Raw genomic sequence first — 15436 nt, 5'->3', positions numbered from 1 at the left:
GTAAGATATGCACAGAACAGGGATAAGGCAGACAAAGTTTGAGAAATTGTCTAAGGGTCTCCTATCTGGATACATTTCTGACCTAGGACACGTGAAGGAGTGTCACAGCAGACACAGCCGGGCAAGAAACAGTGGTGTCTAGAACAGAGCAAGGGTTAAAATGGAACATCTCATATAATGAGTGCCTTCCTATACTGTAACAAGAATCACTCTGACTCCATTTGTTTGGGATATTTGAGGGAGCATGGGTGAAGACTCTCACAGACAGAACAAGCTGGCCACAACACAGCTCTTCAAAGGACGCTACAAAGTTTTCATCTCACCATTTTCCCACAGTCTCTTGCTTCCTACAGATAGTTTCCAATGTGCACCTTTATTTGGGACAGAATGTGCTCTGAGGCCCTCTGTGCCTGTCCTGAGGAATTCCACCCCTCAGCAGGAAGTGTGTGCAACTTCTCCAGGGTATCTGCCCCAGCTGTGAGTTCGGCATGGCTCCTGCCATCAGACCCTAGCATTTGTTGCCAGCAGATCATGGACAGTGCCTCCCTTTCCCAAATAGCTGGCACAACCATGCTGGCTGCAATGACTGACCAGAACCAGATCTCTACATCAGAAAACTCCTATCCAGGTGCTCTCCTGTGGGATCTCACAAGAAGCACTGACAGGAAGGACTTCACTGTAACTATCATTGACCATAGCACCACAATCTCCTCTTGGTACATGACAGCCCAGTGTGATAATATTTTAGATCTCAAGGAATTTGTCTCTTCCTGCCCAACAGTGTCTGCCATATTTTCCCATGAAACACTGCCACATGCAAAGAATCAAGGATACAGCCTGACATCTTCCAACCAGGCAGGCAGCCAGGTTGCTTACTATGACCACAACTGACTGAGACCCCTGATACCTGGTGCCTGCAGGAAAATGATGCTGTGTCATACTCTGGAAATCAGGCCTCTGCCCTGCCACCAGAGACACTGATAATTTCCAAGGAGATTCAGCCAAGGAATGTCCCATCACCTTTCTCTACCTCTGCCATCTCTAATCCCAGGTCTGCTTGAGCGATGCCAGACTCCAGACTTCAAGGTTTGTACAGCCAGGAGGGCAAGGAATATCATCTTTCAGTAGGTAATGCCCACAGAGAAGGAGAATGGGCATTCTGAGAGGATAGCTTTGCCTCTGGCTCACCATCACCATCTTCAGTCTCAATAATGAGAGAAATTCACCCTGCAGTCCAAAGATTCTACCCCCTTAAAGTCATTTTCATGTCACTCATAAGAAGTCTCTGAAATGTAGGGCTGGAGGAAATTCAGGGTTCTAGAACCTGTCAGGAGGGAGGAATTTGGTGTGATACTTAACCTCCTATAAAAATTGAGCTTTCTGGGGACATAGTAGTAATGACAGAAATTGAAACAAGATAAAGGCAAGACACATATACTTTTGGAACTGTTACACCAGATGTCCTGCCTAAGAGCAAACTTCCAAGGAAAGGAGAAACACTGTTCCAAAGACCAAGGGGGGGGCGAGTGAAGACCAAATACAGGCCAAGGGACCTATGTCTGTAACCTTACAGTGGTCACTATGCATGCACACACCATACAAACACAAAGGAATACACAAACATTTGAGAAGACATGACATCGCGTGGTCACTAGAAACAACTGAGCAGTATTATGTGTCTCCACAAAGAGGTGATGCACTTCTCACTCAGGCAGAGCTAACAGGAAGCCCCGCTCCCATGCTGTAGGGGCCTCAGTGCTGAGGTGCACTGAAAGGAGGGGAGCAGCTTACTCACATCACTCACCAGGCATTGACTTCTTCTTTTACTCTTTTCAGTAGTGGATATGGAGACAACCCTGGGATTGACACTTTCAGACCAGACACTATCTGCTGCTGATTCCAGACCTCTGCAATTCCTGCATGCAGGATGTCCAGACAATGAAACCACCTGTCTTTGGGGACATCTCATTAACTGCCCCCATCCAAAGTCCTTCGGGATTCCTGACATGACCTCCAGTTCCTGGGACAAACAAAGAATAACAACATGGATGAGATGACTGCTGACCCATCCATGCCTAGGAAGACCTATAAGTGCATTAAAGAAATCCAAGATGCACCACTCCTCCCTTCAGCACAACCCGGAATGCAGCAGCCCCTGAGCTACTCTGATGATGGAAGCCTGAGGCAGAAGCTTACTTCTGATACTTCCACCTTGCTGAAGCACTAGTCTTGTTCTGGGAGACACAGGGACTCTGGAGTGTCATGGTGTCCAGCATTGATTTTGAAGACATGACCATGCTTATGTCATACATTTACCTTCCCAAGATCTTAAACTCATTGACCTAGTCCAAATGGAAGATCCACCAGCAACACAATCAAAAAACTTCAGAGCCTTCAGGAGGGATGAGGACCTGGAAAGTTCCAGCAGCATCATTTTCTCATACAAAGAGGTAGAAAAGAAACACCAGAAAGCCTCTGATGGGCTTCATGGAGCTCCTCAGCCCAGAATCCAGTGTCAGGTACTGTTGGAGGGAGAAGAGGCCATGGGCATTGCTACAGTCAGTGAAGGGACTTTTGACAACACAGCAAAGCACTTGGATAGCACAGATCAGAAATCTTCACACAGCAGTCCCAGGATATCTAGGTCACAGGACCAAGACAAGACCCAAGAAGACCAGAGTCAACAAAGCCAAGAAAACTGGAGAGCTGAAGCCACCTTGTCCCAGAGTCAAGGTAGAAGACAAGCTCAGCATCACCAAGACCAAGAGGAAGAGGAATCCACCTGAACTCAGTCATGACAGCTTTAAGAAGCCTCTAACTCACCTCGGCATCCACATGCTGGAGGCCGTGCAGTTCTTTTACCCACGGGGAAAGAAGAGTGACAAGAAAACGAGGATCTCCTGCTTTCAGTCTCTGCCAAACTTCAGCAACAACCAAGATGCCAGGACAGGCCCAGCCACCACATCACACCTAGATGTGCCATGTGATGGCCCAGGGCTTGCTAACACCCCAGGAAATGCTCAGAGATCAGAGATCAGTGCTCACAAGGAGTGTCTACCTCCTTCCCCGTGTAAGCTGCCCCCACCTGGAAAGGTCAAGTTAGTACCTCTGCGCTTCCCAGACTTGGGCAAGACTCAAGCCAGACATTTTTCCAGAAAGCTTCTTTCCCTGACTTCAGGCAATCCCACTGCAGCTTATGCTGTGAGGCCACATTCCCACTTGGCTCCAGCTACCACACTCAATTCATCCCAAGCAGCTCCTGCCAGCAAATCCTTGACGGCCTCTGAGAAGACAGCTGTGCTGACTGCCAACAGTGCAACACGACATAACATAACCAACAACTTCCATTATTGCACAATGCCTCGACCAGCTGTCCGTGGCCTGACACCTACAGAGCATCATCTCATCCTTCACTCCAGAGGGAGCTTGTCTCTGCTGCCAGGATCAAGGCCCCATCACCTCCCAAACCTCAAACCCAATACATGCTGCAAGACTTCACCTGCCAACCACTTCCATGGAGGAAAGCAGACATTCCAGGGCCAGGCATCTCATAGCCCATCACAGCAGAGCAGAGGCCAGAGAGGGAGCTGGGCTCAACAGGAGCAACAGAATGCTGCCAAGTGGTCCTCTCAGAACAAACTTCTCGTTTTCCTTCACAGGGAAAAGGATATGGAAATTGTTCAATATTATGGCTATGCAATGTAAGTGCTGGCCAAGCCTTTCTAATGCAGTGCTGGACATTATACACAAGCTGGGATATACATACAGACACATGGATATGTCAGATGTTTAAATGTCTTGTGAATATATAAACATTTAAGTGCATATGTAGGTAAGTAGATTAATGTGTACATGTCTGGGTTTATATATAAATGCACAGTATTCAATTAGCCAAAAGCAGTGGTGGTGACAAAATTATTCTCCATGATTTTATTTTCATTACACTTGTTTACGTCTGTATCCACCTGCCTGTCATGAAGATGCAGGGGATTTATCAGGTCATCAATTATAAGCAATTAGTGCAGGTGGCTTTCATACTTACCAGGAATATAGGGAACTCAAGAAACACGGAATATAGTAAGTCAAGCTGGCTTGCCTACTTCCAACAAGGGGAGATTACCAGATCTCTCTGTAATTGTAGGGTCTATATGGTCCAAGAATGAGAACATATCCAGGGATGAAAAGAAGAGAAGTGTGAGTCTATCCTGTGCCCATACAGAGAAAGGAATACTTCTGGGAGAAGATAGCAACAGAGTCGATCCCAGAGTCCAATATCCCAGGTTTACTCAATGAACTCAGTATTGACCTTCAATACAGTCAGCAAGGAGCCCTTGGATCTCTTCCTTGGGTCATGTACACATGCACACAACTCATAACTCAGATCCATAGAAAGGGATACTCACCTGACTTCCCTCAACCTGGGTGTTTCTTATGTCTTGTCAAAGACTACTGATGGTACCTACAGTGTATGCTGATGGTACACATCATATAAACAGTATGCACAGCTTCATCAGTTAACCTTAAAAAAGCACTGTCATGATAGCAGAAGGGTCTTTGCCAAACTCTTTCTATGAGGCTTCAATAACCTTGATCCCCAGGCCACAAAAATACACAATAAGAAAGGGAACTTCAGACCAATATCCCTCATGAACATTCATGCAAAAATACTCAATAAAATAAAGGCAAATCAGGTCCAAGAACACATCAGAATACTCATCCAGACTGATCAAGTAGGCTTCATCCCAGGCATGGAGGGCATGTTTCAACATAGGAAAATCTATCAATGTAATTCACAATATAAACAAGCTGAAAAACATAAATCACATTATCATCTCAATGGATCATGAAGAAGCCTTTGACAAAATCCAACACCCCTTCATGATAAAGGTCTTGGAGAGATTTGGGATAACAGGAACTTACCAAAAGATAATAAAAGCTATATACAGCAAACCAACAGCCAACATCAAACTAAATGGACAGAAACTCAACGCAATTCCTCTAAGATCAGGAAAAAGACAAGGCTGTCCACTCTCCATAACTCTTCAATATTGTACTTGAAGTTCTAGCTAGAGCAATACCACAACAAAAGGAGATAAAGGTGATACAAATTGGAAAGAAGAGGTCAAACTCTCACTATTAGAAGATGATATGATAGTTTACAGATGTGTCCCAAAAAACTCAACCAGGGATGTCTTGCAGCTGATAAATACTTTCATCAAAGTTGCAGGATACAAGATCAACTCAATAAAATCAGTAGCCCTACTATACACAGACGATAAAAGGGCTGAGAAAGAAATCAGAGAAACATTGCCTGTTACAATAGCCACAAACAATATAAAATATCTTGGGATAATGCTAACCAAAAAGGTGGAAGCCCTGTATCACAAGAACTTTTGAGTCTTTAAAGAAAGAATTTAAAGAAGACACCAGAAGATGGGAAAAAGATTGAAAGATCTCCCATACTCTTGGGTAGGTAGGATCAACATAGTAAAAATGGCAATCTTACCTAAAGCACACAGTCCACATTAAATACCAGCACAATTCTTCACAGACCTTGAAAGAACAATAATCAAGTGTATAGGGAAAAACAAAAGACCCAGGATAGCCAAAGCAACCCTGTTCAACAAGGCAACATCTGGAAGTATTACCATCCCAGACTTCAAGCTCTAGAACAGAGCTATATTCCTGAAAGCACCTTCGTATTTGCACAAAAACGAAGATAGAACAATGGAATCGAATTGAACACCCCGACATTAACCCACACACATATGAACACCTGATCTTTGACAAAGAAGCTAAAATTATACTATGGAAAAAAGAAAGCTTCTTCAACAAATGGTGCTGGTACAACTGGATATTGGCATGGAGAAGACTGCAGACAGATCGATGTATGTTGCCATGCACAAAACGTAAATCCAAATGGATCAAAGACCTCAATATCAATTCAGCCAAACTGAAACTGTTAGAAGAGAAAATGGGAGGAAACCTTGAATGAATTGGTACAGGCGAACACTTCCTGAACATAACTGCAGTATCACAGACACTAACATTGACTATTAATAAATGGGAGCTCCTGAAACTGAGAAGCTTCTGTAACACAAAGGACACAGTCAGTAAGGCAGAAAGGCAACCCACAGATTGCAGAAAGACATTCACTCAACCCACATCTGACAGAGGGCTGATCTCCAAAATTTACAAAGAACTCAACAAGCAAGTCTCCAAAACATCAAAAGTTCCAATCAAAAAGTGGGGTACAGACCTAAATAGAGAATTCTCAGTAGAGGAATCTAAAATGGCTGAGAGACACTTAAGAAAGTACACACCATCCCTAGCCATCTAGGAAATGCAAATCAAAACAACTCTGAGATACCATCTCACTCCTGTCAGAATGGCTAAAATCAAAAGCTCCAATGGTAGGGGAACATTCCTACACTGCTGGTACGAGTGCTGACTTGTATAACCACTTTGGAAATCAGTATGGAGATTCCTCAGGAATATGGGAATCAGCCTACCACAAGACCCAGCAATTCCACTCTTAGGCATATATCCAAAAGATATACATTCTTACAGCAAGGATGTCTGTTCCTCCATTTTCATAGCAGCATTATTTGTAATAGCGAGAACCTGGAAGCAACCTAGATGCCCCTCAACTGAAGAGTGGATAGAGAAAATGTGGTACATTTACACAATGGAGTACTATTCCGCAGGAAAAAAGCAATGGAATCTTGAAATTTGCAGGAAAGTGGATGGCACTAGAAGAAACCATCCTGAATGAACTAACCCCGTCACAAAAAGTCAAACATGGTATGTACTCACTCATTTATGGATTTTAGACATGAATCAGGGGATTGCCATCATACCATCCCACTGCCAGAGACTCTCTGAAACAGAACCTTCATCCAGTGACTGATGATTGCAGAAGCAGATACCCTCAGACAAACATTGAATTGAACTCCTGGAATCCAGTGTCAGAAAGGGAGAACTTATGGGCAAAGGAGTTAAGACTGAGCTGGTTTAACCCACGCCAGCAGTTGACCTGAACAAGGGGGAGCTCTTGGACCCCAGATTGATTTCTGTGTAGAAAGCATGGGACTGACCCAGACCCTCTGAAGGTGGGTGTCAGTGAGGAGGCCTAGGTAATCTATGGGGCCTTGGGTAGTATTTATCCGAGGCGTACAAATAGATTTTGAGTCCCCATGCCACAATATGGGATGCTCTCTCAGCCGGGACACTTGAAGGAAGGTCTAGGCCCTACCTTGGATGAAATGAAAGTCACTGGAGATCCACCATGGAGTGCCTCACCATCCTATCCCTGGGGATCGGAGTGGAGATTGGGTGTCAGGGACCTCCAGCCATCAGTCAGCTAGGCTGTATCACGTACTCATAGAGAAGACATGACACTAAGACCACACTGCCACCCCTTCTGACATAAAGCAAATTCCAAGAAACAAGCCTGCAGTTTACCTGTCAGGTAAAGATTAGCTAAACTGGAAAACTACAAGGTTGTCAGGAGATAGGCCTGAGCAGTAGTAAATTGTAATAGATAGGATCGGACCCTGATGTCAGGTTACCAAGCAACATAGGATTTCCTACCCCTGACCTCTTGCACTGTAGATTAGGTAGCCAGGCAACACAGCAGACCACCTCTCCCCTGCAGGTGCAAGTACACCTTCGCCCTTTTCCCTACTCAGCTCTACTATATAAATCCCTTTGGGAATGAAATAAAGTTGTCACCTTGATCAGAATCCTGTCTTGGCATCCATTCCTGTATCCCCTGTCCTCCATCTTTCTCCTAGTGGTCCACCAGACCCATGATGAATGTCCTGCGGGTCGGGACAATTGGGTAGGGGACTGGGGGACCTGGAGGGGAGGACAGGGGAGGAAGGGAAGGAGAGGGAGCTGGAATTGATATGTGAAACAAGCTTGTTTGTTACTTAAATAAAAAAACTGAATACAGTTCTATTTATCTATACATACTTCCTTCCATCCAACAACTCACGCAATCATCCATCCATACATGCATCTATGTATCTATCCATCCATCCATCCATGTTTCTATGAACCAACCCAACTGTCTCTAGTTTCATGTCTATTGTCAGAGTGTTCAATAGCACAGTCCTGGTAACATTCTGCACACTTTGGTTTACACTGCATCCTGAGATCCATGTTTCTCCTGAAAGTTCTAAGACCAGAAGAGTGAATGAATCATCCAATTGTCAGGCATTTCCACTGGGAAGGTGTCACATTATCTGACCATTGATTAGTTATAAGGGAATCTGGTAGAGGGGATGACAGGGTCATTCTGATGTCCTTTGGAAAAGGTCATACTAACGGCAGAGTTTTGTCCAGCAGTATAAAACATGAAAGTCTCTATATGGAGGAAGAGTGATACTGGGCTGCACATGTAGCTGCATGCTACAGCACTAGCACAGAGTGAAAGAGGTCCTGAGTGAAAGCTCTGACTCCTCTTTTAATGAAAACAGTGAAACAGGCTCCTTGGTCGGTTTACACGACTGTTAGACATTGGCACATTAGCTAGCGTTTGTGTGGCAGTTAGAAAGAGGGATGAATATAAACGCCTCCTACACCCATGCCAGGATACGCTCCATGAACCTATAAGGGAGTGACAGAAAGGGGTGATGCAACACAAAACAAAATGAGGAAAGACACAAGATCCCCCCATATTTCAACAAATCACAAGACAATTTCTTGTCTGTGAACGTACAATGAGTTGGGAAATGGGTAGTTCTTTTACACATATAAATCAAAACACCTACATTTCTCCTTTCATGGAATCCAGCACCCAGGATCAACAAATGCCTTCTTCCTACTGGTGCTCCACCCTATGTTTATCCTGGTCTCAGACCCAAGCATGGTATAGAATCCTGGAAGCCAGGGATTCTACAGAGGTAGTTGGAAGGAAGAAGATTCTTCTCTAACTGTCACACTCATTGTACTATGGATGAAGAGAGAAAGTAGCAAGATTCACTGACTCACTATAATTTTGGTAATATTAAGAAGGGAGCAAAGAAAATAGCAATGCCCATGCCCCTGAAATCTGATTGTGAAACACACTGACTTCCAGAATAGTGGCTAAAGAGACAAGTTTACCTCAGGAAAACAGAACACGAGGCAGAGAGAAAAGATCTCTCTGTGCAGCAGAAGAGCAACAAATTATTAAAGAGGGAACATGTGTGGCCATGCTGCACATAAGTCTCTCATCTGTGTATTCTACAAGAAGCATCCAACTTCAAGAATATCAACAAGGAACATAAGACTACTGCTTCTGAAAGTTCATAGGGATATCACACAGGAGTAATGCTTGCAGGGTCTAGATGGTGCAAGAATGAGAGACCATATCAAGAAGGCATGGAAATCAGACAAGAGAAGTGTGAGTCCAGCCAGTTACAGCAAAGAGAAAGGAATAATTATGGGAGATGAAAGCCAAGAAATAGAATCTTGGCGACCAATATCCCAGGTGCACTCAAGGAACTTGACATTGCCCATCAACACATTCAGCAAGGAGCCCTTGGATCTCTTTCTTGAGTCATGGACATATGCTGAGAGCTCATAACTCTGACCACCTGAAAGGGTTTCTACCTGAGTTCCCTCAATCTGGGGGTTCTTACTTATTGAAAAAGACTACTGAAGGTAGCTACAGTGTGTGCTGATGGAGGACATCATATGAACATTAAGTGCAGCTTCATCAGTTAACCTCAGAAAAGCAGTGTCATGATAGCACAGGCTAAAGTCAATGGGAAGTGGGATTTCCATGCCACAATCGCCTCCTTTCACTGGCCCACACCTCAGACTCTATAGCTACTGTTGGTCTCCAGGCATCTTCTACAGCCAATCCCACCCTTTAGCTTGGAACGGCAACTTCCCATTGGATGCTGCCTGGTAGAATCTTGGTGTTTCTATGGTGATGCTTGTAAACAAATTTATATCCTAACAGGTCACCTGTGACCAGTGACCAGTGACCAGTGAGTGCTGACTCATACTGGACACACTTGCCTCTGAGGTCTGCTGATCAGACAAGGACAGCCAATTTTTCTTGATCCATTGTACTGTGGATTGATGATACTCTCCCCCTGACCATGTCAGGTAAGGAATGAAACTTTAAAATATGTCTTTTGATCCATCCTCCTCTTATTTTTAGTATACATTCAAATCTTTCATGAACGGGGATAATATTGATGCTGACATAGATATCCCGTGGTGAATGTCACATTTAGCTTTAGTTGACAATATTTATGTGACTTTGGACTTACAGTTTGCTTTCAGCTGTGTTCTTTTCACCTTAGAGTGATAACAATGTCACTATGCTCTGGTGTCTTCACTGTTGAGACATTACAGGTCAGTGAACAGGGGATTAAACCAGGCCATTCTTGATGGTGTTGGCCTCAAGAGATACAAGAACATGGAAAGGTGTGCAGACATCTGGAAGTCCAAATCACAAAACGGACATTTTTCCTCCACTACTGTTTCTTGCTTTTGTTCCAAATTCAGGGTTGTTTAAAAGTAAGGTTCATACCAGGTAGGGGAGCACATGCCTAATTTCAGCCTGTAGAATTTAACAGGATGAAGGTCAGTTCACATGGACATGTTCTACACTGGTCTAAATCCACAACCACCAAATGGATATTAAAATATGCATGGGGAATAACTGCCATATTTTGAGATATTTGGACACATCTAGATTTACATGAAGGAAAGTGAGAGAGGCTAACTTGGATGTGGGTTCTCATAAGATAGGTATTGTAGTCTAAAGAATATTTAGGCTCTTCCATGGAAGGGAGACACATGGGAAATGGAAAAAAGGAGAAAACAAAGCATGAAGGGTTATAAAATACAGACCAAAAAAGTAACAACTTCAGAGATAACCCTGAGGTACACAAAGGAAGCTGTAGCAGAAAGTTGGAGATAACCATAGATTTAAATCAAAAGCACAATCCATTGCCATTAACAAAACCATGATTATGCAACCAGACTGTTAAAGTTGTTATGTATATAGATTCCCAGTCACATAAAGGAACTACTATTCTCCTCTGGTTCCTGACTTTACACTCCCTTCAGCCCATCTTTGACAGCACTCCTCAACACTCATGTAATAATGCATGTAGGGTATTATCAGCTGGGGTGGGACACTCCACAGGCATGTGTTCCCTGCAAAATGACAAGTGACATGTGAAAGTGTGGTGCAATTCCCAAAAATACTCCTCACCGAAAAAAGTCTTCAGAAATGATCAGTTCCCCAGGAACTGTTTTAAGGGCCAATTTAACAGACAGCAAAACTGAGAAAACCTTATTCAGAGATGAAACCGCTTACTTCATTAGCAATCTGAAGAGGTCACTCAAAATAATTCCAAACAACAACAAACAACTTCAGTAGGTGGTATTCATGAAGTCTTATATGCATATGTGATTAATGACTGTAAAACTATTAAGAGGTCACAGATGATACAAAGTTTGGGAGGGGAATCGGAGAAGCTAGAGGAAGAATGGAATATTTCAAGACTATAGTAGTTGTCTATGAAGATCTAGATGCATCATATCATGAAGGAACCTCAGTGTAGAGACAAGCAAGGTAGGCATGGGAAGTACATACAACACCAGCACTCTGGAGGCAGAGGCAGGCTGATTTATGGAACTCAGGGACAGACTGTTCTCTAGCTCACTAAATAGAGTAAGATATGCACAGAACAGGGATAAGGCAGACAAGGTATGAGAAGTAGTCTAAGGGTCTCCTATCTGGAAACACTCATATAATGAGTGCCATCCTACCCTGTACCAAGAATCACTCTGAATCCATTTGTTTGGGATATGTGAGGGAGCATGGGTGAAAGACTCTCCCAGACAGGACAAGCTGGCCACAACACAGCTCTTCACAGGAGGCTACAAAGTTTCCATCTCACCATTTTCCCACTGTCTCTTGCCTCCTACAGATAATTTCCAATGTGCACCTTTATTTGGGACAGAATGTGCTCTAAGACCCTCTGTGCCTGTTCTAAGGAATTCCACCCCCTCAGCAGGAAGTGTGTGCAACTTCTCCAGGGTCTCTGCCTCAGCTGTGAGATCTGCATGGCTCCTGCCATCAGACCCCAGCACTTGTTGCCAGCAGCTCATGGACAGTGCCTCCCTTTCCCAACGAGCTGGCACAACAATGCTGACTGCACTGACTGACCAGAGCCAGATCTCTACACTGGCAAACTCCTATCCAGGTGCTCTCCTATGGGATCTCACAAGAAGCACTGACAGGAAGGACTTCACTGGAACTATCATTGACCAGAGCACCACACTCTCCTCCTGGTCCATGAGAGCCCAGTGTGATAATATTTTAGATCTCAATGCTTTAGGCTCTTCCTGCCCAACAGTGTCTGCCAGCTTTCTCCAGGCAACACTGCCAAATGTACAGAATAAAGGGTACAGCCTGACACCTTCCCACCTGGCAGGCATCCAGGTTGCCTACTATGACCACAACTGACTGGGAACCCAGATACCTGTGGAAATCAAATGGTGCCTGCAGGACAATGATGCTGTGTCCCACTCTGGAACTCAGCCCTCTGCCCTGCAACCAGATACACTGATAGTTTCCAAGGAGACTCAGTCAAGGAATGTCCCATCACCAATCTCTACCTCTGCCATCTCTAATCCCAGGTCTGCTCGAGCCATGCCATACACCAGTCTTCAAGGTTTGTACAGTCAGGAGACCAAGGAGTATGATCTTTCAGTAGGTAATGCCCACACAGGGGAAGAATCTGCATTCAGAGAGGATAGCTTTGCCTCTGGCTCACCATCTCCATCTTCATTCTCAATAATGAGAGAAAGTCACCCTGCAGTCCAAAGATTCTACCCCCTTAAACTCATTTTCATGTCACTTATAAGAACTCTCTGAAATGTGGGGCTGGTGGAAATTCAGGGTTCTAGAACTTGTCAGGAGGGAGGAATTGGGTGTGATACTTAACCTCCTATAAAAACTGAGCTTTCAGGGGACATAGTAGTAATGACAGAAACTGAAAAAAATTAAAGGAAAGACACATGTAATTTTGGAACATTTAAACCAGTCGATCGACCTAAGAGCAAACTTCCAAGGAAAGGAGAAACACTGTTCCAAAGACCAAGGGGGTGGGGCGAGTGAAGACCACAGACAGACCAAGGGACCTACCTTTGTAACCTCGCAGTGGTCACTATGCATGCACACACCATACAAACACAAAGAAACACACAAACATCTAAGAAGACATGGCATCGCATGGTCACCAGAAACAACTGGGCAGTATATGTGTCTCCACACAGAGGTGATGCACTTCTCACTCAGGCAGAGCTAACAGGAAGCCCCGCTCCAGTGTTGTAAGGTGCTCAGTGCTGAGGTGCCCTGCAAGGAGGGGAGCAGCTTATTCATCTCACTCACCAGGCGCTGACTTCTTCCTTCACTTTTTTCAGTGGTGGACAGGGAGACGGCTCTGGGATTGACTCTTTCAGACCAGACACTCTGTCTGCTGCAGAGTCCAGACCTCTGCAATGCCTGCATGCAGAATGTCCAGATAATGACACCACGTGTCTTTGGGGATAGCTCATTAACTGCCCCCATCTAAAGTCCTTTGGGATTCCTGACATGGCCTCCAGCTCCAAGCCTGGAACAAACATGGAATAACAATATGGATGAGATGACTGCTGACCCATCCATGCCTAGGAAGACCTATGAGTACATTAAAGAAATCCAAGATGCACCACTCCTCCCTCTAGCACAGCCCGGCATGCATCAGCCCCTGAACTACTCTGATGATGGCAGCCTTAGAGTGAAGTTAGCTTCTGATACTTCCACCTTGAGAATCACTAGCCTTGGTCTGGGAGAGAGAGGGAATCGGCAGAGTGTCATGGTGTCCAGCATTGATTTTGAAGACATGACCACACTTGTGTCAGACATTCACCTCCCTCAACTCTTAAACTCAGTCACTGACCTAGTCCAATTGGAAGATCCCTCAGCAACACAATCGAAAGACTTCAGAGTCTTCAGGAGGGATGATGCTCAGGAAAGCTCCAGCAGGAGAATCTTCACATACAAAGAGGTGAATAAGAAAGAACAGGAAGCCTCTGATGTGCTTCATGGAGCTCCTCAGCACAGAATCCAGTGCCAGGTCCTGTTGGAGGGAGAAGAGGCTGTGGGCATTTCTACAGCCAGTGAAGGGACTTTTGAAAAGCACTTGGATAGCACAGATCAGAAATCTTCACACAGCAGACCCAGATTATCTAGGGCACAGAGCCAGACAAGACCAAGAAGATCAGAGACAACCAAAGCAAGAAAACTGGAGATCTGAAGCCATCTTGTCCCAGAGTCAAGGTAGAAGACAAGCTCAGCATCCCCAAGACCAAGAGGAAGAGGAATCCACCTGAGCTCAGGCAGGACAGCTTTAAAAAGGCTCGAACTCACCTCGGCATGCACATGCTGGAGGCCGTCCAGGTCTTTCACCCATTGGGAAAGAAGAATGACAAGAAAACAGGCATCTCCTGCTTTGAGTCTCTGCCAAACTTCGGCAGCAACCAAGATGCCAGGACAGGCCCGGCCACCACATCACTGCTAGATGTGCCATGTGATGTTCCAAGGCCTGCTAACACCCAGGGAATGCTCAGAGACCAGAAAGCAGTGCTCCCAAGGAGTGTCTACCTCCCTCCCTGTGTAAGCTGCCCCCACCTGGAAAGGTCAAGTTAGTACCTCTCCCCTTCCCAGACCTGGGCAAGCCTAAAGCCAGACCTTTTTCCAGAAAGCTTCTCTCCCTGACTTCAGGCAAGCACACTGCAGCTTATGCTGTGAGACGACATTCCCACTTGGCTCTGTCTATCACACTCAATTCATCCCAAGCAGCTCCTGCCAGCAAATCCTTGACAGCCTCTGAGAAGACAACAGTGCCGACTTCCACCAGTGCCAGAAAACATAACATAACCAACAGCTTCTATTCTTGCACAAGGCCTCGGCCAGCTGTCTCTGGGCCTGACCCCTACAGAGCATCAGCTCATCCATCACTCCTGAGGGATCTTGTCTCTGCTGCCAGCTACAAGGCCCCATCACCTCCCAAACCTCAAACCCAATATCAGCTGCAAGATTTCAGCCACCAACCACTTCCATGGATGAAAGTCGACATTCCAGGTCCAGGCCTCTCACATCCCATCACAGCAGAGAAGAGGCCAGAGAGGAAGGCCATGAAAAGCTGGGCCCAATGGGAGCGATAGAATGTTGCCAAGTGTTCCTCTCAGAACAAAATTCACGTTTTCCTTAATAGGGAAAAGGATATGGGAATTGCTCAATATTATGGCTATGCAATGTAAGTGCTGGCCAGGCCTTCAAATGCAGTGCTGGACATCATACACAAGCTGGGATATACATACAGACACACGGGTATGTCTGATGTTTAAATGTCTTGTGAATATATAAACATGT

The 15436-nt window shown here is 45.0% G+C and overlaps 2 protein-coding genes across 2 annotated transcripts; both read left to right on the top strand.

The window, feature by feature from the left end:
* The first annotated feature begins 2351 nt into the window (after positions 1 to 2351).
* Positions 2352 to 3705, top strand: LOC101826671 (uncharacterized protein C2orf78 homolog). Its single transcript, XM_040736503.1, is given in 2 exon segments — positions 2352 to 2681; positions 2683 to 3705. Coding segments are annotated over 2 exon segments (1353 nt in total).
* A 6392-nt stretch (positions 3706 to 10097) lies between these two features.
* LOC101826413 (uncharacterized protein C2orf78 homolog) lies at positions 10098 to 15228 on the top strand. Its single transcript, XM_013124515.3, is given in 5 exon segments — positions 10098 to 10104; positions 11946 to 12734; positions 13627 to 14162; positions 14255 to 14612; positions 14615 to 15228. Coding segments are annotated over 5 exon segments (2304 nt in total).
* The last annotated feature ends 208 nt before the right edge of the window (positions 15229 to 15436 follow it).

This window comes from Mesocricetus auratus, unplaced genomic scaffold (genome assembly GCF_017639785.1).
Source record: "Mesocricetus auratus isolate SY011 unplaced genomic scaffold, BCM_Maur_2.0 Super-Scaffold_100057, whole genome shotgun sequence".
Taxonomy (NCBI): Eukaryota; Metazoa; Chordata; class Mammalia; order Rodentia; family Cricetidae; genus Mesocricetus; species Mesocricetus auratus.
The sequence above is the reverse complement of the archived record's forward strand: the minus strand, read 5'-3'. Positions and strand labels throughout refer to the sequence as shown.